The sequence below is a fragment of the Myiozetetes cayanensis genome, unplaced genomic scaffold (genome assembly GCF_022539395.1).
Source record: "Myiozetetes cayanensis isolate MyiCay16 unplaced genomic scaffold, myiCay2020 scf26, whole genome shotgun sequence".
Lineage (NCBI taxonomy): Eukaryota > Metazoa > Chordata > Aves > Passeriformes > Tyrannidae > Myiozetetes > Myiozetetes cayanensis.
The window spans coordinates 4,815,929-4,839,849 of record NW_026087477.1 but is presented as its reverse complement, the minus strand read 5'-3'; the positions used below and the strand labels follow the sequence as shown (position 1 = coordinate 4,839,849).

Here is a 23,921-nt window from a genome sequence, read left to right as displayed (position 1 = left end):
CTCCACGTGTTCTTTAAACCCCTCCACGGGGGTGGAAGTGCTTTGCTGGCTGGTTTTGAGGCTCCTGCTGTCCCTGCTCCTGCTGCCACTGGGCCTGACTGGGAGCAAACTGGGCTGGCTGGGAGGGCTGGTGCCACCAGATGGTGCTGCCACACGGGCACGTGGTGCTTGGTGTCACCCCTAGGGTGTGACCCCTCCACAGATCCGGGTTGATCCAGGATTTGGGGAGGATCCAACCCCTCCACAGCTCCAGCGTGGCCCTGGGGCTCCTCCTGGTCCTGACTGCCCTGGTGTCGCAGAGGTGGCAGGAAAGGGTGCTGGTTTGTGCCCTGGAGGGTGGATCAGAAAGGAAAAATGTCCTGGTTCTTCTGGAATCTCTGCTTTTCCTTCTGGAATCTCTGCTTTTCCTCTGTCTTTTTCATGCCCTTCTTTTCCTGAGCTGCCACGGCGATCTCGCCGAGTTCTGCAGCCTTTGCTGGGAGAAGGAGCTTTTATTCCACCCACCAACACCCAGCACGTGCTGGGCACCGGGAATTTGGGATCTCCCTCCCAGCTGAGCCAGGACTGGAGCTCCTGGGCCCTCCCTCAGCCAACCCCTCATGACATCACTCTCCTTTTAATTCCCTTTATAAGGTGATTAGCGTTTCCTGCACGGGTACTCCCCGAGGTGATGTCATGTTTTGGAGCAAGTCATGTGTCCATGAGGTCATTTTGCAAACAGTTCCCTGGAGGGACAGATCCAAGGTTTTGCCGGTGCTGAGGAGGCTCATCACGGAGCATCCCGCTTGGATTCCTTGGTGGAGATCCAGAGATTCATGGAGGAGATCCCTTTGGTGGACTGGCCCCTCACAGATCTCAGTTCTTTCCTTTAACATCCCGCTCCGCTCCCCCTCTCCTCAAGCCTTCCAGACCCTTCCTAAACGAGGTGGGAATTTTGGGCAGCGTCCAGCTGGCAGGCTGCTCCCTCGCCGTGGTTTCCCAGCTTGCAAATCAAAGCTGAGCTCAGGCAAAGGTGCCCGAGGAGAGCCCACCCTCTCCTGCAGCTGCTGCTCCCCAGAGCTTCCAGAGACTGCGGATCCATCCTGGGCAGGGGAATGGCTGGAATTTCCTGCCTGCTCCGAGCGCTGCTGCCTCCGGTGGGGCATGTGCAGGCAGGTCCCAGGACATGTCCCAGGGCAGGTCCCAGGGCAGATCCCAAGCAGGTCCCAGGACATGTCCCAGGACATGTCCCAGGGCAAATCCCAGGGCAGATCCCAAGCAGGTCCCAGGACATGTCCCAGAGCAAATCCCAGGGCAGATCCCAAGCAGATTCCAGGGCAGGTCCCGGGACATGCCCCAGGACACGTCCCACACATGTCCCACAGCAGGATTCGCTGCCTCTCCCACCCTGGGATGTGCTCCCAAGGATGAACATCCTCCCAGCACAGCCAAGAACTCCCAGTATGAGCTTCCCATTCCAGGGCCTGCCTAATTCCCCATTCCAAACCTCCTCACCGTGCCTTCCAACCACGCTTCCCTCTCCCTGCTGCCGGGTGGTCCCACCTGGATCCAGCCTTCCAGTGGGGGGAATATACACGGACGTTCTCCACCAACAGGATTTTCCTGGCCACTTCCCAACCAGCCTGGAGGGTGGTGGTGGAGGGGGAAAATCCTTTCCTGCTGCTCCTCTCCAGCTGCTTCCCACTGCTGTGGACGCTCCGTGCCCTGTGTACATAACCCTTTGCCGAGTCACGCTCCGCTGAGTAATTCCCTCCTGACGGGCACGTGGAGCCCGGCCCGTGTTTGGGATCACAAATAAATCCTATTTATTTCTGCTGGACTGACAGCAACCCCGCTGGAATTCTCCAGGCCCCTTCCACCCTCGTTCCTCTTCCGGAGTTTTGAAACCTCGTGCTTCAAAAAAACCATCCAGGCTCTTAAAATCCTACGGTTTTAAGGTTGTCCTTCCCTTGCAGCATCAGAGATGCTGCTCTGGGATGTGCCCAGGTTGGATTTGGTTTCCTTCATCTGTTTTCCCCCTCACTTAAAAAAAAAAAAATCCCATCCAGGCTCTTAAAATCCTCCTGTTTTAAGGAGCTTTTGGAGTTGTCCTTCCCTTCCAGCATCTCCCAAGGGTTTCCCTGGGAAAAGAGATGCTGCTCTGGGATGTGCCCAGGTTGGATTGTGTTCCTTCCATCCATTTTTCTCATCTGCTCCATGCTGGAAAGATTTTTGGAGGAAGGATTTCGAGCTCATCCGGGTCCCTTTGGAGCCTTGTGCTCCGCTCCTGGGTCCGGCCCCAGCATCCCAAGGGATCACAATGCTCCCAAAAGCCTTGGTGTGGGAATAGCTCCTGGATCTACACTGAAAATGGAGGGAAGGGTGCTTTTTTGGCACTTTGGAGGGTCAAGAGGCATCTCCCACCATGGAAAAGCTGCTTTTTAAAACTGCTTCTCAACAACCACCACATCAATCCTGCTCGGGCCGAGCTTGTTCCCAGCTGCTCCTGCAAATGATCCCAAATATCCTGAGCTGCAAGAGAGCCACAAAACCCCACAAAGTCCAGCTCCACGATGCCCTCAAGGTGTTTATACCTTCTGATGGGAGAACACCATCACAAGCTGCAAAGCATCCTCACCAGAGCACACCCTGGGTGTCCCGGGAATCCCTCCGGGAAAGATGCTCCTTGGAAGCTGAGAACATCCTGGTGGCGAAAGCATCTCTGTGAGGAAGGTGTTCCATTTTTGGTGGTTGGATTGGAGGCATTTCCTACCCTTCCTGGGGCTGAGGGGAGCCAGGAATCCGAGTTAATCATTGACCAGGGGTGGGAGAGGAGCAGTGGAGGCAGGAATGTCTTTGTCCAAGTGGAGCAGAAGTCTCATTTTTGGGAGATGCCGTAAACCCTTTGGAGCAAAGGGAGAAAAATGTGATCCCTGCTGTGAGGGGGCCTGACCCATCCTGGTTGCCTTTAATTTAGAAACATCCAAAGGTCAGGGCAGCGTCCACTCTGCCGATTCATCCTGACAGCGCCCGGTGCTGGGAAAACACTGGATGGGGCTTCCCAAACATCCCACACTGGCAGTGCAGGGAGAGCCCTGCCTCCCACCCCTCTGTGCCCCTCCCCACACCTGAAATGAGATGGGATGGAGCAGCAATCCCCTTGGAAATCTGGGATGTGACCCCCCTGGCTGGGTTCTTCCCCTTCCCCGAGGGTTTTCTCGCTCCCAGTTATCCCTGGAAGTGCCAGAGGTGCCTCCAGCCCCACCTTCCCTTGAGACCAACCCCTAAGGGCACCTTGGGTCTTCATGTGGTGGCAGCAGCCAGGCTACCCTTCCCTTCTTATCCCTTGGAAAAACACACCATGGGAAAGCATTATTTGCCTCATTTTCCAGGAATTTCCCTCCTCCGCTGTCAAACTTGCTCAACCCGAGCGATTTCAGGGTGCACTGAGGTCCCTGTCGGATGCGGGGAGCTCCTGATCCGGCACTGTTTGCCTTGGAGTGGGAAGCTCTGGCTGCTGGGAGCTGTAACCCTTCTCTCTGTGGGTCCCAGGGTGATGCCCACCCTCTGGGCACATTTTGGGGATCCCTTTGCTCGATAGCTGCAAGGAACTGAGAGACCCAAAATCTGGAGGGCGGCACTTCCCCTCTCACCACTTGTGATAAGGAACTCTACAAAAACATAAAAAAAAAAAAGAAACAAACCCTAAGGTTTCTGCCAGCTCGTGCAACTGAGGGGAATTTCCTGCTTTTTGGGGAATCAACGCCCTCTGGATCCCCCTCATCTGTTCTCTGTCCCCCACCAGAGCTGGGAGGGCAGGGTAGGGGCAACCCCTCAACCAGCATCCCAAGGATCAGGAGGAGAGATGGATTTTGAGGAGCCCCTCAGGTGCACGTGGCCAATCTGGGGCTTTGTCCTTGAATCCAACCGGAGCTTCTCCGGTCCCACTCCAAGCCCTGCTCCAGCTGGTTGGAGTTCAGGGCTGCATCCAGCCCACGTTCCGTGGGGAAGTGACTCATGCTCATGTTGCCCTTCCTGGTTTTTCACAAGTTCCATCTCAGCAGTTTGCAAGGCGGCTTCTTCCCCTCGGCCTCAGCCATGGGGGGAGCTCTGGGATGGCACCCATGGCCCCCACCATGCTTCATCTCTGTCCCCTGGAGATGGAGAGGAGGAAAAAAGCTATTTACAGAGAACCATGGAATGGTTTGGCTTGGAAGGGACCTTAAAGCCCACCCAGTTCCACCTCCTGCCATGGGCAGGGGTACCTTCCGCTCTCCCAAAGCGTCATCCAACCTGGCCTTGGACACTTCCACACCTTCCCAAGGCTCAGCAGTGCATGCTCTGAGCTTTTCCTGGACTTCTCAACAGCTTTTCCAACCACTGGCCTCTGTATGATGCTTTAATCACCCGGATCTCCCAGTTTCTCTCCTGTTTGATGTGTGTGGAGAAGTGAGGGCCCCGTGGCATCACCTCCTGATCACCCTCATCCCATCTCAGGTGCTCTGAGCTCCAGGAGTCCCTGGGAACATCAATCCCACGGTCATCCCTGCTCTAGATCCCTGCCAGGTTGGTGGGAGCTGTGCCAAGCAGAGGGATCCACGCAGGATTCACTAAGTAGAGAGGAACCTTCATCCCGCTGGGAAGAGGCGCTTGGATAAACCCGACCTTCATAAACCTGACCTTCCGATGCCAAAGGATGTGCTAACGGCCCGGGAAGAGGCAGAGGAGATGCCAAAGGATGTGCTAACGGCTCGGGAAGAGCCGGAGGAAACCGTGGGATGGAGCGGAGGCTGCGCAATCTCCTCTTGCAGGCTGGTGAGGACAGGCTGGGACATTTCATCATCGCTCAGCCGGGACTCAAAACGGCTCCCAAAATTCCTGGTTTATGGCTCTTGCCCGACTGTAAATCTCCGACTTCCAGGGCTGGCGCCTTTCAGGGGGGGAAAACATCCGGCTCCAGCAACCTTTGATGCTGCGGGAGCAGCGGGACCTTGCGTCACTCCGGGATGGGGCTCGCGCCCCCGGAGAGAAAATCCAAAATCTTGCAAAAGCAGAACTTCAGGATTTCGGGGTTTGCCGGGTCTTGCTCAATGTGATCCAAGGGGTCGGGGCCTCTTCTCCTGCCCGGGCGTGCCGAGGGCTCCGTTTCAGCTCTGGATGAGCACGTTTGGCACCATGTGGATGGTGGAAGGGGATGGTGGCTGGGCTGGCACCTGCTGGGGACACGGGAGATGTCCGGAGCAGAGGGGGTGATGTGATGGTGATGGTTCAGCCCCAGGGTGGTACCCAGAGGTTTGTGGTCCTCCTGGGTGATGCTCCCTCTCCCTTCCTCCTTGGAGTGAGGGGGATGAGGGATTGCAATCACCCCAGCTGATAAAATCCCTGGGAGAGGGATCACAGCGGGCTTGGTGCTCTGGGAACTCCCTAAGGATCCCGGGGGGGAAGATGCTCCAGGAGGGGGTGGGGTTCATCCCTGCCCAACTGCTGGAGGGATGGGTAACGTCCCACACGTGGCAGCAGCAGGATGGTGCCCAAATCCACACTGGATGAAGCCCTGGAGATAAATAAACCAGGCTGCAAAGTTTCCCTGGGAGCCACACGTGGGGTTTCACCTGAGCTGGATGACCTGGGAAGAGAGAGACTCCTGCTTTTACTCACCCATCCCACTGCAAGGATGGATCCAGAGCTGGGCAGCAGAGCCAGAACCAGGGCAATCCCCTCCACACGATGCTGGTCATCCTGACAAACTTCTCCTTTCCCGGATTTTAGGGTGAAATATTTGCTCTTGGCTTTGCCTCAGGCAACCCCTTGAGAAACCGGGTGAGAAAAGCCCGAGGAGGAGCAGGGGATAAACAGCCTTAAACCAGGGGATTACTGCAAGCACGTTCACCCCCTGGCAGGAGCACAGCTGAAAGACCAGGCACTTGGATCAACTTCAGGACATTTGGGAACGGCCTCGCCTGCCCTGGGAGGACCTGCCCGTTTCCTCACCCCACCGGCGGCTCCTCGTCCTCCCGCTCGTGTTTTTCAGGTCCAAACATCCCCGAGGAGAAGGTGGGGAAGACGGGTGGTCCTGTGCCACCCTCTGTGGCTTGTTCCCGCCGTGGATTCCCTCCTCCCCAGCCCTGGTCTGGCACGGCGCTGCCCGGCACACGCGGCCCCGCTGGATCGGTGCCAGGCTCCATCCCGGCCGGCTCCGATTGGGGTGGCGATGATGTAACCCAGCGCCACGGTTGCTTCAGAAGGACCGGGACACGGGATATGCCCACCCCCGGCCACACCTGCCCGGAGGAGCCGGTGCCATCAACCGGTTCGGTGGGACAAGATCCAGCCGGCCTTGATCCCATCCCTCCTGCGGGCACGCGCCCGGCACGAGCCCGCCAGCCCAGCTCCTCCTCCCGGCCCCATTCCCGCCTCGCAGGGATTTTGGGAAGGGGCTGCGTGTGCCTGGATCGGACCCTTGTGTGACAGCGGGGTGAGGCGACAGACGGGGAAGGTGGCTGAGGACGCAGGGAGGGTACAAGGCATGCTGGAATGCTCCTGCCTGCGCAGCATCCCCTCTCCATCACCCGCCCGGTGGAGGTGAGGGGGATTCCCCCCAGCCATGCGATCCCGCAGGGAAAATGGGAGGTGGAGTGTTTGTCGCTGAGAAATTGTATTCCAGACTTTTTTATCTCCACAGCTACAAACTGGCTTGCAAATCGCGGGAGCTCCCGTGCGAAATCCCAGAGCTCCCGTGGGAAATCCCAGATCTCCAGAGGAGAGATTCCTGCTCTGTCACGCACGGCAGTCCCGGACAGGGGGGGGGGGAACGGAGGGCGGGCAAAGTTCGGCTCCTATAAAGTCAGGTCTGGTCCAGTTCATTCATTCCCCTGGCAGCATCTCCGACAGCGGCACGTCCAGCCTCTGCACGACATTTGGGAGCAAATCCTGCCCCGGGAGCTGCAGGATGCCGAGGAGCGAGATGCCGAGAGCGCTGAGGGATGTCTGGGCTACCCTCACCTGCCTCCAGCTCCTCCTGCTCCTCACCGCCGTGGATTCCCGGCCCCTCACGTGGGACCAGGACAGGTTCCAGCTGGAAGCCGTCAAAAAGGGGATCCTGGAGCGGCTGGGAATGCCGGCTCCCCCCGTCATCCGGCACCAGCTGGACCAGGAGAGCATCCGGAGAGCGCAGCAGCTCTACCAGCAGAAAGTGGCGGAGCTGGCAGCGAACAGGAGCCGGGAAGAGGAGGAGGAATCCGTGTCCAGGACCCGGCGTTTGCACCGCCTGACCCCCACCCGTAAGTGGCTCCGTGTCATTCCACGACGCTCGTCCCCCCGGGACACGCAGCGTGTCCCGCAGTCGGGCACTGTCGGGACATGACCGGGCATGCAGCACGGTGGCAACGGTCATCCTTGTCCCGCGGCTTCCTTTGCCCTGGAAGAGGGGAGGAGCCACTGCCGGAGCTGTTTTGCTTAAAAACACCAAAATCAGGGAGTTTGGGATGAAAGCTTTTAATCAGCGGCGCGGTGGCAGCTCGGGAGGCTCGGAGTGGGGCTCGAGGTGGTTTGGGGGTGAGAGGAGGGGAGATGCCATCCCTCGATCCCCAGCTTGAGCCCGAGTTTCGGGGGGGGTTATCTGAATCTGGGGGGATTTGGGGGAATATTCTGCTCCTGCTGCTTGGGCTGGTGGGGGGACCGCCGGGGAGTGGGGAGGGGGCGCCCCAAGGTAGGGTACCAACTCTGGTACCAGGAAAACCGGGACCCTCCATCTCGGGGGTCCCTGCAAACGGTGGGTCCTGAGGGATCTGAGGATCTGAGGGATGAATTTCCAACACCCCTGGGGATTTGGGGGATTCCCCGGGAGCGCTGGTTTGGCTGCCTGAGCGGAGCTGGTCACAAGCCTGGGCTGGCTGAGACCTGCTGGCTCTTACATCATCTGTCCCCTCTGTCCCCGCAGTGCTGCGCTGGCCGGACATCCCGCAGGGACACCGGGACCCAGAGGGACACCGGGACCCAGAGGGACACCAGGACGCCCGTGGTCCCTACCGCTACCGCCTCCTGCTCTCCCGCACCGAGGAATTCCAGCGGCAGCTCCGGGTGGTTCAGGCGGAGCTGAAGCTCTTCAAGCGGTCGCTGGAAGTGCCCCCCCGGGTCACCATCTACGCTCTGCAGGGGGATGAAGAGACCCCCCAGCTCCTGCAGAGCCAAGAGCTGGACCCCGATTCCCAGAGCCTGGATGTGACAGCAGCCATCCAGCCCTGGGTGGAGGGTCCCGAGGCCACCCTGAGCCTGGAGCTGGATTTCACAGCCGACGTCTCAGCCGCCCTGGACACCTCGGAGGGGGAAACGCTGGTGCTGGAGGTGCAAACCCAGGAGAAGGTGGCTCGGCGGGCCAGGAGAGCCCGGGGGCTGGAGGAGGAGTGCGGGAAGAGCGACGGGAAGTGCTGCCTGAAGTCGCTGAAGGTCTCCTTCCAGGACATCGGCTGGTCCGACTGGGTCATCGCCCCCCACAGCTACTACATGAGGTTCTGCGAGGGCTCCTGCCCCCACAACTACAAGCCGGCCAACATGCACGCCCAGATCAAATCCCGAGTGCACTCCCTGTCCAGGGCCGCCCCCCCGCCCTGCTGTGTCCCTGCTGGGTACGACCCCATGGTGCTGATGCACTATGACGGCGAGGGCAGGCTGGTCTCCAGCGTCTTCGAGGACATGCTGGTCACCGGCTGCCACTGCGCCTGATGGCATCGCCGGTGGCTCCAACCGGGAGGTGTCACTGCCCTGGGTGAAGCTTCCTGGCAGCTCCAGCACCCCAAAATTCAGACTCTGTGGCGTTAAGTGCCTCCAAGCCAGCCCCTACTCCCCCCATCTTGCTCAGCCCCAAGAATCTCCAGCTTCAGCATTCCAAAATCCAGACCCTCTGGCACCAAATGCCTTCACATCAGACCCATCTCCAGTGTCCAGATTAGCCCCAGATTCTCCAGCTCCACTCCTGGGGTCTTCAGCTCCACAGTCCAACTCAGCCCTGGGCTCTCCAGTTCTGGATTCCTCTCCACAATAACATATTCCCTACTCTCTTCTCTTATTTAAATCTGTATTTTATTTATTAAATCCATATTTTACTTGATCTTCCCACCTGAGATACCCCAAAGGGGCTGGGGTGGGTGTGTCCCCTGGGTGTCCACATCCCAGTCCATCCCTCCTTCTCTGCTCTTATTTATTTATAGAATAATAGAGTAAGACCTTTTTTTATGGAACCCCCTTATTTATTTCTAACTTATTGTATTTTATAGCAAAAGAACTTTTTTTTTTGGGGTGGGGAACGAGGGGTTTTTTGTGTATTTGTATTTTATGTATATAGGAAGGATATAATGATGTAAATTAATAAAGTGATGGGAACTGGGATTCTGGCTGCTCCTCTTGCACTGCTGGCTGGGTGGGGGTCTCCAGCCAGAGCTCCTCAGCTCCCTTGGGATCTGACTCCATAGGGGTCTGCTGGTAAATCCTCGTGGCTTCCCAGTGCCATCCTGCCAGCATGTGAGTAATATCTGGGCTCTGCTCCAGAGACCTTTGAGCTCCTGTGGCCTTGGGATGGGTGTCAGGCACAGCCTTGACCCCTGTCAGGGACATCCAGCAGGGATGTGGCCCTTGTCCAATTTCAAGGCCCCTCTGGCCCTGGGACCCCCAGGGGGGTGTCCTGGGCTTCCCAGACCCTCAGCAGCTGCTGGTGGGGATCTGGGCTTGAGGGATGTGGGATATGGGGACCTCTGCTCTGGGAATGGGGGCATTGAGGGACACAAGTTATGGAGATGTCCACTCTGGGGACACAGCCTTAAGGCACCTGGGTCTTGGTCCCTTGGGACCACCACTTTGGGGACAAAGGCTTTTGGAACCTGTCCTTGAGGGCTCTGGTTCCTTGGGACCCCTGCTTTGGGGACACATCCTTTGGGAGCTCCAGGGACTTTCCTCTGCGTCCTGCCCAGGGCTCCCCACAGACCAAGAGCTCCATGGGTAATTAGAGATAATTAAACCATTTAATGGGCACGGTGAAGCCTCACAGGGGCCAGGGCAGGGGGAGAGGGATGGGACACCCAGACAAGCCACGGGGGGGTCCCCCTGTCCCCCCAGGCTGCCGTTCCCCTCAGGGTGCCCAACTCGGGGTCTCACCAGGAGGGTTAAAACCAGGGATTTTCCCTGGCAGATTGAGCAGGACGAGTATGGGTGGTGCAGCCATGCCCGGATGTGCCCAACTGCCTGGCCCCCGACGCTCCCCATCGGCCCCAAAAGGGGAAGAGGAACCCAAGGCCGTGGTCACCCCCTGGCCCAGCTCCTCGTGGGGGCCCTGCGTGTGCATCCCAGCCGGAAGGCTCCGGCTGCCGGCGGATGCGGCGTCCCCGCGGTCGGTGGCCACCGGCCCCGAGAGGAAGCGTCACCTCAGCCCCTGCTGAGCCCCGTGGTGGGAACTGGGGTGGTGGAGGGGCTTGGGGCTGGGGGGAGGGTGTTAAAACCACACCCCCCCACACACAGAAAGGCATTCCCACTGGAAACGTGTGTGGGAACCACCTGTGTCGCCGGCCCAGCCGTGGGGAAACCCAGGGAGCCCTGTCCCCTCCGGGGTGTGGGGACAGCAGGGAGAGAATGGCAGTGGGGGGCAGAGCCTGTCCCTCCCAGTCCCCCCAGTGTCCTCCCCGACTCCCCCCCAGTCCCTCCCAGTCCCCTCAGTGGTCGGGAATGATGTAAACGTCCTCGCTGGGGCCCAGGGTGTTGGCGTAGATGGGCTGGTCTCCGGGATCAGCCTCTCTCTCCAGGAAATAATTCTCATCCTCTGGGACCTGGGGCTGGGGGGGCAGGGAGGGCTCAGTGGGGAGCAAATATCATGGGGGGAAGGGAGGGGAGGGAAGGGCTCAGGCCCTGGAAACGCCTGGGACTTGGGGATGGTGGGATGGGACAGGACAGGAGGGCGCGGGTGGGGGGTGGCATGTGTGGGACTGGACAGCAGGGCACAGCATGGGGTGGGATGGGATGGGAAAGATGGATGGGATGGGATGGGAAAGATGGATGGGATGGGATGGGATGGTAGTGTGGGATGGGAAGGATGGGATGGGATGGGATGGGATGGGATGGAACAGGATGGGATATGATGAATTGATGGAACAGGATGGGATGGGATGGAACAGGATGGGATGTGATGGATGGATGGATGGATGGATGGATGGATGGATGGATGAAATGGGATGGAGGGGATGGGACAGATGGGATGGGATGGGATGGCACAGGATGGGACGGGATGGGATGGCACAGGATGGGATGGGATGGGATGGGATGGGATGGCACAGGATGGGATGGGATGGGATGCCAGCACAGCAGGGTGGGATGCCAGAGCCTCACCTGTACCGCTGCTCCTGCCACGCTGGTGCCCATCCCTGCGCGGTGGCCGGGGCGGTGCCGGGGCTCACGAAGACGTTCTCGTAGTCGGGCGCATCGGTGACCTCGTTGGTGCCACTCCCGGTGTCCCGGCTGATGTACCGGGGCTGCCGGGTGCCTGCACCGGGGTCCTGCTTCCCCCACCCCGCCCCGGCCACCGCAGCCCCCGCCCTCCTCCGCCGGTAACACACCAGGGCGGCACCCACAGCCACCAGCGTGGCCACCGCGGCGCCCGCCCCAGCCAGGCCGCCCACCAGCCCCGCACTGGCCCCGCACTCGCGGTCGTAGAACTCCGTGACGTTCAGGAACTCGTGGCGGGACATGAGGCAGCGGCACCGGGCGGCTGTGCGGGCGCAGGGGGCCAGCACGGTGCCCACCACGTCGCAGCGGCAGGACACGGACAGGGAGCTCAGGGAGGGCTGGAAGGCGGCGGGGGGCACGGCGGGCAGGGGGTTCCCCTCCAGCCTCAGGGTCCGCAGGGCCGTGGCGTGGGCGAAGAGCCCCTCGGGCAGCTCCCGCAGGCGGTTGTAGCCCAGGTCCAGCTCCTCCAGCTGGGGCCCGAGCTGGGACGAGGGGCTCAGGGCCTCGATGCCGTTGTGGCTCAGCCACAGCCGTCGCTTCTGGCGGAAAGGGCCCAGGTCCAGCTCGGCACAGCCGTGGGTTTTGTTGCTCAGGTCCAGGTCCTGGGAGTCACCCGTGGGCACGGCCAAGCAGGGGGATCGGGGGGTTGTGGGGGTCACGGGGCACAGCAGCAGCAGCAGCAGCAGCAGCAGCTTGAGAGGAGCTGCAGGGACCCCCATGACCCCTCCACCACACCGGGCACTCCTGGGTGGGAAACAGGGATCAGGATCCCTGTTCCCACCGGATTCCCCCTCCTGGCGCAAACCAGCGCAGCCCAGTCTGGCCCCCCCGCCCTGCTCCTGCTCTCCCCGGGCTGGGCAGCTCCCGGGGGTCCCAGTAGGTCGTTTCCTGTCCCCTCCTCCACAGCCCCAGTTCCCCCCCTCCCCCGGCTCGCCTGTGCTCCTGCCGCTGCTGCTGGTGCGGGGAAGAGGAACAGGCGGGTCCGGTGGCCCCGTGTCACCCTGTGTCACCCTGTTGGGGCGTAGCCGGCCCCGCGGGGGAGGGGGGGGGGCAGGGGAGCAGCATCCCCCAACTCAGCACTCCCCGACCCCCGCCGGACCCCCCCGGACCTTTCCTGGGATGCTGAGCATCCTCCTGGCGCCGGCTGGGAGACTTCGGTGCCCTGGGAGCATCCGAGGGGTGGGGGAGCACACAGACCCCCCCCTCTCTTCATGTGAAGGGACCCCAGGGCTGGGTGGGAGGGGGATTCTGTGAGTGGATGGGTGTCCCTGGGTGTCCCCATCCTGGTGTCCCTCCCGTGGCTGCCACTCGTGCTGGTGTTCTACGTGCACTGAGTCCATCATGGTTTTGTCCACTCCTCGTTCCCAATCCCCTTTGTGCCCACCCCTGCTGTGTCCCCACCGTGTCCCCCGTGTCCTTCTGTCCCACCATGTCCGTGTTCGCCCCCTGGTGTCCAAGTCCCTCCATGTCCACCCACCCACATCCGTGTCCGTGTGTCCCTCTCCGCACACTCACACCCCGTGCACACTCACATCCGTGTCCCTCCATGTCCCCTCCCTCATGTCTGTGTCCCCCCTCGTGTCCGTGTCCCCCCTTCGTGTCCGTGTCCCTGTGTGCCCATCCCCTTGCATGTGTCCACCCCCTCATGTCCGTGTCAACCCTGTCATCCCTGTCCTTCTGTGTCCCCTGTGTTCGTGTCCACCCCCATGTGGACCGTGTCCCTCCACGTCCACCCTCTCACATCTGTGTGCCTCTGTGACCTCCGTGTCCACCCCCTCGTGTCACTGCCCCTTTAAGTCACCCCCTCGTGTCCGTGTCCCCCCATGTGTCCCCTCTCCTGGCCATGACGCCCCTCATGCCCGAATCCCTGTGCGCCCACCCCTTTCTGTGTCCCACGCACACCCATGTCCCTCCATGCCCACCCCCTCACGTCCGTGTCCCCCGTGTCACACCCGTGTCCCTCTGTGTCCCCTGTCCACCCCTTCATGTCCACGTCCCCCCATGTCCAACCTCCGTCACCCTGTCCCACCCGTGTCCCTTTGCGTCCCCTCCGTCCGTGTCCACCCCCTCGCGCCCGCATCCCTCCGCGACCCCCGCGTCCACGTCCACCCTGTCACACCCGTGTCCCCCGCGTCCAACCCCGCGCGCCCGTGTCCACCCCGTCACACCCGCGTCCCCCCAGTCACATCCGCGTCCCCCTCCGTGTCCCCTCCACCCGTGCCCACCCCCTCCCACTCCCGCGCGGTCCCACCCGCCTCTCCATTCCGCGGCATCGCCCCTTTAAGCGGTTGCGCGGATCGCGGGGGTGGCGGCGGGCTGCCGGAACAGCCGCGCGCGGGGGTTGGAGGGCGCGGCGGTTTCAGCTCCCCCTCGGGCGCGCGGCCGCAGCCGGCGGGGCCGGGCCGGGCCGGGCCGGGATGGCGGCGGGGGCGGCGGGGGCGGCGGGGCCGCGCGGGCCGGGCCCGGGGCCGCTGACAGCCGCCGCCGCGCCATGTACGCCAAGGGCAAGGGCTCCGGCGTGCCCTCGGACGGCCAGGCCCGCGAGAGTGAGTACGGCGCCGCCGCCGCCGGGGACGGGCCGGGGCCGCGGAAGTTTGCTGCCACCGGGGTTGGGGGTGGGGGGTGGGGGAGCAGGGACGGAGCGGGAAGGATGGGGAGGATGGGGGGAAAAGGGGGGGAGCGGGAAAGATGCGGGGGGAGAGCGGGGGGCGGGCGGACCCCCCGGCCCCGCCCCGCCCGGGAGAACCGGTGGCCGCGGGGCAGCGGGAGCTGGCGGGGGTCGGGCGGGCACCGGGGTGAGCCCCCCGGGCTGCGGCATCCGCCGGAGTACCGGGATGAGCCCTCCGGTCCGTGCTATCCCCGCGAGCACCGGGATGAGCCCCCCGGGCTGCGGCATTCCACGGGGCACCGGGATGAGCCCCCCGGTCCGTGCCATCCCCCTGGGGCACCGGGAGCCGCGGTGGCACCGGGAGGCGCGTGATGCCCCGCTCCGTTGCCATCCCCCCGGGGTACCGGGAAGCCGCGATGGCACCGGGAGCCGGGATGTGCCTCGGTCCGTGCCGTCCTCCGGGGCGCCGGGAACCGTGAGCGCACCGGGACTGCCGGGAACCGGGATGTGCCCCCCGGGCACTGCCATCCCCCGGGGCACCGTGACCCGCGGGGCCACAGGGGCTGCCGGGAGCCGGGATGTGCCCTGGTCCTCAGCATCTCTCAGGGCACCGGGAAGCTCCCCCGGGCCGTGCCATCCCCCGGGGCACCGGGAACCGGGATGGCACCGGGGACCCGCGATGCTTCCCTGGTCCTGCCCACCCCTCCCGACCACCGCGATCGTGACCCGCCACCCCCGACTGTCCCTGTCCTGCCATATCCCGGTGCTCAGGACCACCACGGTCCCCGGGGCACCCCCGGAGCTGGGGAGGGTCGGACCTGCACCCCACCAAGGTCCTCCCACCCCCGGCCACCCCCGGGGGGTCGCCGCGGGTCCCCTTCCCTTCTCCTGGGGGTGATGGAGCACCGGGGACCAGGCCCCGGGGTCCTCTGGGGACATCCGTGGTGGCACTTGCCCCTTGGGCACATCCTGCGTGGGATGTGTCACCTGTCCCAGAGTCACCCCACTGGCTGGAACCGGTTGCCACCCGGTGGGAGTCACTCAGTGTCCCCAGTGGGACCCAGTGCCACCGTGATGCCCGGGGGGGGGGGTCCCTGGCAGGGAGGTGACATCGCATCCCCCTCGTTAGTCCCGCACTAATTGAACTTGGGGGCTCCATCCTGATCTCTGTCCCCCTCACCGTGTCCCTCAGTGTCTGTGGGGTGGGGGTGTCACCATGGGGGAGTGGCAGGTCCTGAGCCCCCCCATCCCTGTCCCCATCCCTGTCCCCCAGGCTGGCGCTCTACGTCTACGAGTACCTGCTGCACGTGGGGGCCCAGAAATCCGCCCAGACCTTCCTGTCGGAGGTAAGGAGAGGGGGGGCAACACCCCCAGACCCCCCCAATGCCACCCCCGTGGTGCCCCGAGCCCGCCCCCGGGGCTGTGGGGACGGTGCTGACCCCCCCTCCCCGTGCCCCTCTCGGCAGATCCGATGGGAGAAGAACATCACGCTGGGGGAGCCCCCTGGCTTCCTGCACTCCTGGTGGTGGTGAGTTGGGGTCTGGGGGGGACTTTGGGAAGGGGGTGAACCCTCCCTTTGCCACAGCAGGGGGGGTTGGGAAGGGTCTGGGGGCCTCCCCCCTCCCTGTGCTGCCACCACATCACCTCGTACCCCATAAAGCTGCCGCTCTGCTTTTCCCATCAGCGATTTGGGGGCTCCCCCCTCCCCTTTTCCCTCCCATCCCGGCCCCCTCTCCTGGCTCTTCCAGATGGATCCAATTTGGCACCAAGAGTGGAGTTGAGTTGGGGAGGGGGGCCCCTAGTCCAGGGCTGGACCCCCGTGCTGGGAGGGGCCCACAGAGCTCCGGGGGTGATGGGGATGGGAGAGGGGGGCATCATTTGGGGGCCTCAGGGAGCGATAAGAGATTAATTGGTGATTTGAGAGGGGTGGGATACACAGTGAGGGGATGTTGGAGCCTTCCAACCCCTTAATTTGGGGGGGAGTGGGTGGGTTAAGCTGGCACCAGGCCAGCACCCCCCCCAAATCTGGAGGAGAAGGATGGAGGGGCACCCAGAGGCAGAGCCAGCCCCTCTGCTGCCCCTCAGAGCTCCCCCAACCAGGGTGGGGGCGTGGCAGGGGAGCCCCACCCCCATTCCCCATCCCGCCCCAGGATGCTGCAGCCTGATGTAAAGTCCCAGGAATTTGGGCTCCGGCCGTAGCGACCGTTTCCAGGGAAAACAGGCGGCAGCGCTGGAGCCGGGAGGCCCCCGCCGAGGAGGGGGGGGGTGTGGACACAACCCCCCCTCCCCATGAGCCCCGGGGCATCATCGGTGACACGAGTGTGGCCGTGCTCAGCCAGGGGGGGTGTATATTTGGTGGGGGAGGGTCTTCACCCGCTGTTCCCCCCCCAACTCCCCCCTTCCTCATTCCCGTTTTCCCAGCGTCTTCTGGGACCTGTACTGTGCCGCCCCGGATCGCCGGGAGACCTGTGAGCATTCCAGCGAGGCCAAAGCCTTCCATGACTACGTGAGTGCCGCGGGATTGGGATGGGGAAGGGAGGGGGGGGGGGGTCCGTGCCCTGCTGCCCCTTCACCCCCCCTGCCGGGGTTCCCATGTGCTGCCAGCCCCGGATCTGTGGGTGACCTATTTCGCAGGGCAGGGAGGAGGGGGGGTAATCCCTGGGGGCCTGACTCAGTGCCCCCCCCTGCTTTGACCCCCCCAAGGGACCCCGGCGTGCCTTGGCGTGCCCATCCCCCATTGTCACCCCCCCCTCCAGGGGACAGGGACACCCCCCAACCCCCCCCATGCCACGGTGTGGGCACAGAACAGGGGTGTCCCCCCCTCTCACCCGGTGTCCTGGGGGGCTCATTGGGGCTCAGTGGGACCCCCCAACACTGGGGGACACCCCCCCCTTATCAGGCAGCTCTGCTGTTTCCTGGAGGCAGCTCCAGCGGGTTAATCATTGGCACAGAGTCAACAGCCCCCGGTGTTCCCAGTGTTCCCGGTGTTCCCGGCGTGTCCGTGTGCCTGGGGCTGCCGGGACTGCGGCAGCAGGGGGGGAGGGCACGGGGGGTGGGGGCAGGAGAGGGGAAGCAGGTCCAGGGGCACAGAGGGGGCACCTGGGATGGTTGCTGGGATGCAGGATGCTGCAGGGCTGTGGGGTGGTGCAGGATCCGTGTCCCTGCAGGATGTTGTGGGATGCAGGATGCTGTGGGATGCAGGATGCTGTGGGATGATGCAGCGCCCACAGCCCCACAGGACACGGGGTTGCTGTGGGGTAAAGGCTGCTGTGGGACAATGCAGGTTCCACAGGATGGTGTGGGATGATGCAGGGTCCACAGTCCCCCGGGATGCAGGATGCTGTGGGATGCAGGATGATGCAGGATGATGCAGGATGCTCTGATGTGCAGGATGCCGTGGGATACAGAAGGCTTTGGGGTGGATGCAGTGGGATAGGCAGTTCTGTGGGATGTGGGCTGCTGTGGAGTCCAGGGTGCTGTGGGATGCAGGATGCTCTGGGATGCAGGATGCTGTGGGATGCTCCGGGGTCTACAGTCCCACAGGATATGGGATGCTGTGACGTGAAGGCCACGAGGGGCTGCGAGGATGCAGTGGGATCCGTGGTGCCATGGGGGGTGCAGTGGGGGGCAGGATGCTGCAGGATCCACGGCCCCATGGATGCAGGACCCTGAGGGACCTGCTCCCCACGGGCTGTGGGACATGGTGGGACACCCCCCCTCAGCACCATGGGGTCCCTGTGGGCCCACTCGTGGCTGTGGCAGCGCCACGGGGGCTGCAGCAGGACCACCCCCTGCTCCTCCCCACCCACCCCGCCCCCGGAGCGGCGCAGAGCTGATTTCCATGCTGGAATTAATGAGGCTGCCGGTGCGGGGCCGGTGACGCCGGGGACACGGCGCGGGTCAGGCCACGTTGCCATGGCACTGCTGCCTGGCAGAGCTGGGGACTGCCAGGGGAGGGGTGGGGGGAGCCCCCTGAGCACCCCCTGAGCACCCCCTGCGCCCCGTGGGGTGCCCCACACCCACCTCCCCACACTGGTGCCCGTCGACCACCCAGACTGGGTGAACTGGGGGTCCCAGTGCCACCTCCTGGGGGTGTTGCTGCTGCAGCCCCCCCCCCAAAAAGGCACTCAGACATCTCAGTTGCCCCCCACACACCCCAAAAGGCACCCAGGCTTCCCAGTAATGCCCCAAAAAGGGTGCCAGTCTCCCAGTTGCCCCCTCCACCAAGGCACCCAGTCACCCCACAGATGTACCCAGAGCTCCCAGTACCCATCCCCAAAGGGGCCCAGACTTCCCAGTACGCCCCCCCATGACAACCCTCGGGCTGGTGACCCCATAATACCGGGGGAAGGGGGGTGGTCCGGCCTGTGAGCAGCAGTTGGTGGGGGGGCAGTGGCAGCAGCCACCCCACAGAGGGGTCTGGGGTGCCCCAAGGGTGTGTGGGGAGCCCCCACATGTGCCCGCCCCCCTCAGATTTCTCCCTCCTGACCTTGAGCCCACAGGAAGAGCCAAAACTCCCCAACCTGTTGCCATGGCAACTCTGCTTTGCATCACTGAGTGATGGGGGGGCTGAAGGGGGTCCCTGTTTGGTCCCTGCCATGGTGGGGGGGGTGGGCAGCAGGCATGGGGGCAGGAACTGGGGGGGCAGCAGTAGCCCCACTGTGGGCAGGGGGTCATGGGGCAGGAGTGGGGGATCCCCAAGAGGTCACATGGACCCAGGACACCCCCCCGAGCCCTGAGATGCCCCCCATGGAACCTAGACCCCCATCTGGGCTCCCCTGGGCACCGTCACCTGTGGGTGTGCCTGGTGTCACCCCGATCCCAGGTGTCACCCATGTCCCAGTCATGACCCGGCTGCTGGCATGACCCATGTCCATATTGTGACCCCCACAGGAGGCCCCTGGGGGGGTCTCACCATCCTAATCCCCCTCCCCACACCGGGCACCGGCATCCTCGCCAGTGGGCGACCCTCGCACCCCCAACACAGTCAGGGCCCCCCCATCCCCTCAGGGTTGGTGGGAGGGGCCGTGGGGCCCCCCGGGTGGAGGGGGCAGCACGGTGTCCCCCCCACCCCCACCTTTCTCCTCCTTCCCTCCAAATTGAAACCAGTTGTGGCGGAGGGGCCGAGCCGGAAAACCGGCACATTCCTTCCCTTAACAGCTCCCCCCGGACGGGCCCGGCCAGAGAGGGGGACCAGGGCCCCCTGCCCGCACCCCCAGCCCCAACACCCTGGGGTCTCACACACCCCCAGTTCGGCTGGGAGGGGAACGGGGCTGGGTGCTGGTATGGGGACACAGGGATGGGGACACAGGGATGGGGACACGGGGATGGGGGCATGGGGATGGGGACATGGGGATGGGGACACGGGGATGGGGACACAGGGACGGGGACACAGGGATGGGGACACGGGGATGGGGTGGTCCCGGGAGTGGGGGGTGACAGGGACCCCCCCCAGGCCCTGAGCTCTCTCTGTCCCCCCCCCCAGAGCGCGGCGGCCGCGCCCAGCCCGGTGATGGGGAACCTGCCCCCCGGGGACGGCATGGCCGGGGGTCCTGTGCCCCCCGCCTTCTTCCAGGTACTGCCCGGGGGGCTCGGGGACACGCGTGTGCTTAGCGTGTCAACATACATGAACCGTGTGTGTGCTTGGTGTGTCACCATACATGAACCATGTGTGTGCTTGGTGTGTCAACATACATGAACCCTGTGTGTGCTTGGTGTGTCAACATACATAAACCATGTATGTCCTTAGCATGTTCACATACATGAGTTATGTCTGCTTACCATGTGCACACGTGAACCGTGCGTGTGCTTGGCATGTGCACCCATGTGAGCCACGTGTGTGCTTAGCATGTGAACATACATGTGCCCTGTGTGTCCTTAGCATGTGCACACATGTGATTTATGTGTGTGCTTAGCATGTGAACATACATGTGCCCCGTGTGTCCTTAACATGTGCACACATGTGATTTATGCGTGTGCTTAGCATGTGAACATACATGTGCCCCGTGTGTCCTTAGCATGTGCACACATGTGAGCCACGTGTGTGCTTAGCATGTGCACACATGTGAGCCACGTGTGTGCTTAGCATGTGAACATACATGTGCCCCGTGTGTCCTTAGCATGTGCACACATGTGAGGCACGTGTGTGCTTAGCATGTGAACATACATGTGCCCACGTGGTGTCCTTAGCATGTGCACACATGTGATTTATGTGTGTGCTTAGCATGTGAACATACATGTGCCCCGTGTGTCCTTAGCATGTGCACACATGTGATTTATGCGTGTGCTTAGCATGTGAACATACATGTGCCCCGTGTGTCCTTAGCATGTGCACACATGTGAGCCACGTGTGTGCTTAGCATGTGAACATACATGTGCCCCGTGTGTCCTTAGCATGTGCACACATGTGATTTATGTGTGGGCTTAGCGTGTGCACACATGAACCATGTGTGGGCTTAGCGTGTGCACCCATGTGAGCCCTGCATGTCCTTAGCATGTTCTGGGGGGGGGGTGTTACACAATCTTGGCCCCCCCCACCACCCCGTTCCCGTCCCAGGCTGGTACCAGCCCCGTGCCCCCCCAGAGGTCACCCCCCAGGGTCACAGCTGCCCCCCTGGGATCACAGGACTCCCTCAGCCCCCCAGGGGTCACACCCCCGAGGGGTCACCCCAGCCCCCCACCCTCTGTGTTTCTCTTCAAGGCTCTCATGGGTAGCCCCTTTGCCCCCCACCCCTAACTGGGGCCACGCCCCCAGATAAGCCTGGGCACAGCCCCCAGCCTCCCAGCACCTCCCCAGCCCCCTCTGCCCCTCCCCCAGGGTGACACAGACACCCCCAGCCCCAGCTCACCCCCAAACCCCCCTCTCTTGCAGCCCTTCATGTCCCCCCGCTACCCCGGCGGGCCCCGGCCCCCACTCCGGATGCCCAACCAGGTGAGGCGGTCGATGCCAGGACTCCCCTCCCCTCCCAAAACAGGGGTGCAGACCCCCCTGGGTGGGGGTCTCCCAGCACCCTGACCCCCCGCCCCCCTCTCCACAGCCCCCCGTGGGTGTTCCCGGCTCGCAGCCACTGCTGCCCAACGCCATGGACCCGGCTACGCGGTCACAGGGTGAGTCCAGGAGTCCCTGTCCCCCCACCCCTGTCCCCTCATGGCCCCCCAGGGGGGGTTTGTTGGGGGGGAGGGGATCTGGGGTCTCACGCCCTCCCCCTCTCCCAAATTTGTGCAGGACATCCTGGAATGGGGGGCCCGATGCAGCGCATGAACCCCCCCCGAGGCATGGCCGGCATGGGACCCCAGGTACGGGATACTGGGATGGGAATGGACACAGGGATAGGGATACTGGGATGGGAATGGACACAGGGATGGGGATGCTGGGATGGGAATGGACACAGGGATGGGGATACTGGAATGGGAATGGACACAGGGACGGGGATACTGGGATGGGAATGGACACAGGGATAGGGATACTGAGATGGGAATGGACACAGGGATGGGGATACTGGGATGGGAATGGACACAGGGACGGGGATGCTGGGATGGGAATGGACACAGGGACGGGGATGGGGATATAGGATTGAGACTGGGGACAGGGATGGGCACAATAAGGATACAGGGATAGGGATGGAGTTGGAAGCAAGAAGGTTTGGATGGGGATGGGGTCAGGGAAACAGGTGGGGACAGAGGGGGGACTGGGAATGGGGATATAGGGACGGGGATGGGTTTTGGGACAGGGATGGAGTTTGGGGACAGGGATGAGGTTGGGGACAGGGATGGGGACAGTGTCAGGCGTGTCCCAACCCTGCTGACCCCCCCTCTCCCGGCAGACCTATGGCAGTGGGATGCGACCTCCCCCCAGCTCGCTGGCCGGTCCTGGCATGCCTGCCATGAACATGTAAGACCCCCTCGTGCCTCCTCTGTGCCCCCCACAACCCCCCCAGGGCAGGGGGTGCCCCAGGGCCGGCAGGACCCCCCTGACTCTCCCCGTTGCCTTGCAGGGGTCCCGGTGGCCGCGGGCCCTGGCCCAACCCCAACGCCAACTCTGTAAGTTTTAGCAGGGGGGCAACACCTTGGGGGGGCTCCTGACCCCATTGCCCCCCATGCTGACCCCCTCCTTTGTCCCCCCCAGATCGCCTACTCCTCCTCATCCCCTGGGAACTACGTGGTGAGTATCGGGGTGCACTTTGGGGGATGGGGAGGGGGGGCTTCAGATGAGCCCCTGTGCCCCCCTAACCCACCCCTCTCTCCTTTTATCCCCCTCAGGGCCCCCCCGGGGGTGGTGGCCCCCCCGGTACCCCCATCCTACCCAGCCCCGGAGGTGAGTGATGGGGTAGGGTGTTGTTTTGGGGGGAAGGGGTGGGGCGAGTGGGACTTGGGGGGCCACACTCACCTCCCCCACCCCACCATGTGTTTTAAACCCCACCCCAGACTCCACCAACTCCAGTGAGAACATGTACACCATGATGAACCCCATCGGACCCGCGGGCAACCGGCCGAACGTGAGCGATGGCATGGAGGGGGACAGGGATGGGGGGACAGGGGGACACAGAGGGACCCCTCCCAACTTTTCTAATCCCCCCTCACCTTGCTCACCACCCCCTTTTCCCTTCCAGTTCCCGATGGGGCCTGGCCCCGAGGGGCCCATGGGCGGGATGAGCGCGATGGAGCCGCATCACATGAACGGATCCCTAGGTGGGTGTTCCCCCCCTCTGGAGCCACCCCCCAGGACAAGGGGGGGTCCTGTGTCCCCCACCCCAGCACCCCCAGGACCCCCCAATCCTGTGGGACCTGAGCTCCATCTGTTGGGGGCGGGGCATGTGGGGTGGAAGGTGGAAATGGATTGGTGGGACAGTTTGGGGGATGCATGGATTGGGGGGACACAGATGGATTGGGGGGACACACAGATGGATTGGGGGGACACAGATGGATTGGGGGGACACACAGATGGATTGGGAGGGACACACAAGGACTGGGGGTCACTAACACCCCCCTGTCATCCCGGCAGGCTCCGGGGACATGGATGGGCTGCCAAAGGTGAGTGCTGGCACCCCGTTTATTGGGATCCCCCATGTACTGGGACACTCTCCTTCCATGTATTGGGACCCCATTTATTGGGACTGCCCATGTACTGGCACCCCCCCATATACTGGGACCCCATTTATTGCCCTGCCTCTTGTACTGAGACCCCACTTATTTCTCCCTCCCCCAATACCCTGTGAACCCCCCCACCCAGTGCCTTGGGACCCCATTTAGTGCCCCCTTAATGCCCTGGGACCCCATTTATCCCCCCCCACAATGCCCTGGGATCCTCCCACCCCAGTGGGACCCCATTTATCCTCCCTCACCATGCACTGGGACCCCATTTATCCCCCCCACAATACCCTGGGATCCTCCCACCCTAACGGGACCCCCTTATTTCCCCCCACCACCAAGCCCCCTCCCTTATATCACCCCTCCCTCACTAACCTTTCTCCCCCTCCTTTTCCCCAGAGCTCCCCCAGTAACCTGGGGGCCCTGAGCAACCCCCCCGGGACCCCTCGGGACGACGCCGAGCTGAGCAGCAATTTCCTAAATCCCTTCCAAGCGACAGCGTAAGGGACCCGGCGGGGACCCCGCGGACCCCCGGGGGCAGGCGGCGAGGGCGGGGGCCCGTGGGGGCGCGGCGGCGGCAGCGGCGGCAGCGGCCGGGACAGGGCCGGGGCCGAGGCCGGGGGTTCGTCAGCCACTCCCAAACCCCACTGGCGAGCCCCCAAACTGTGCCAGCGGCGCGGGGCCAGCCCTGGGAGGCGAGGGGAAAGGGGGCTTCGTGTGTGCGCCCCCGCCCCCAGGCGGACTCCCCGCCCGCCCCGCTAAC

General features: G+C 63.2%; 3 protein-coding genes across 3 annotated transcripts; 2 read left to right on the top strand and 1 right to left on the bottom strand.

Moving 5' to 3' along the window:
* Positions 1 to 6,970: 6,970 nt before the first annotated feature.
* Positions 6,971 to 9,350, top strand: GDF15 (growth differentiation factor 15; the record flags this gene model as incomplete). The annotated part of the gene is made up of 2 exons (XM_050321524.1): positions 6,971 to 7,259; positions 7,919 to 9,350. Coding segments are annotated over 2 exons (1,071 nt in total), but the record flags the coding sequence as incomplete, so codon positions are not given.
* A 623-nt stretch (positions 9,351 to 9,973) lies between these two features.
* Positions 9,974 to 12,903, bottom strand: LOC126643103 (leucine-rich repeat-containing protein 25-like). The gene is made up of 3 exons (XM_050321251.1): positions 12,573 to 12,903; positions 11,350 to 12,207; positions 9,974 to 10,800 (listed from the first exon to the last, which is right to left on the bottom strand). Exons 1-3 carry the CDS (start codon positions 12,743 to 12,745, stop codon positions 10,677 to 10,679), a joined length of 1,155 nt encoding a protein of 384 aa, XP_050177208.1. The 5' UTR covers positions 12,746 to 12,903; the 3' UTR covers positions 9,974 to 10,676.
* Positions 12,904 to 13,922: 1,019 nt separating this feature from the next.
* Positions 13,923 to 23,715, top strand: SSBP4 (single stranded DNA binding protein 4). Its single transcript, XM_050321250.1, has 16 exons — positions 13,923 to 14,013; positions 15,345 to 15,417; positions 15,538 to 15,599; positions 16,493 to 16,577; positions 19,557 to 19,646; positions 20,943 to 21,002; positions 21,109 to 21,178; positions 21,297 to 21,367; positions 21,895 to 21,962; positions 22,066 to 22,111; positions 22,197 to 22,232; positions 22,331 to 22,385; positions 22,496 to 22,566; positions 22,681 to 22,759; positions 23,073 to 23,101; positions 23,558 to 23,715. Exons 1-16 carry the CDS (start codon positions 13,955 to 13,957, stop codon positions 23,660 to 23,662), a joined length of 1,059 nt encoding a protein of 352 aa, XP_050177207.1. The 5' UTR covers positions 13,923 to 13,954; the 3' UTR covers positions 23,663 to 23,715.
* The last annotated feature ends 206 nt before the right edge of the window (positions 23,716 to 23,921 follow it).

Excerpts from the sequence above, each read along its gene's own strand:
- SSBP4 (XM_050321250.1), top strand. The coding sequence starts at position 13,955 with ATGTACGCCAAGGGCAAGGGCTCCGGCGTGCCCTCGGACGGCCAGGCC. Across the intron at positions 15,600-16,492 it reads TTCCTGCACTCCTGGTGGTG|CGTCTTCTGGGACCTGTACT; the intron begins GTGAGTTGGGGT and ends CCGTTTTCCCAG. Across the intron at positions 22,386-22,495 it reads CATCCTACCCAGCCCCGGAG|ACTCCACCAACTCCAGTGAG; the intron begins GTGAGTGATGGG and ends ACCCCACCCCAG.
- LOC126643103 (XM_050321251.1), bottom strand. The coding sequence starts at position 12,745 with ATGGGGACACCCAGGGACACCCATCCACTCACAGAATCCCCCTCCCAC. Across the intron at positions 12,208-12,572 it reads TGCTCAGCATCCCAGGAAAG|GAGTGCCCGGTGTGGTGGAG; the intron begins GTCCGGGGGGGT and ends TTTCCCACCCAG. Across the intron at positions 10,801-11,349 it reads GCGTGGCAGGAGCAGCGGTA|CCAGCCCCAGGTCCCAGAGG; the intron begins CAGGTGAGGCTC and ends CTCCCTGCCCCC.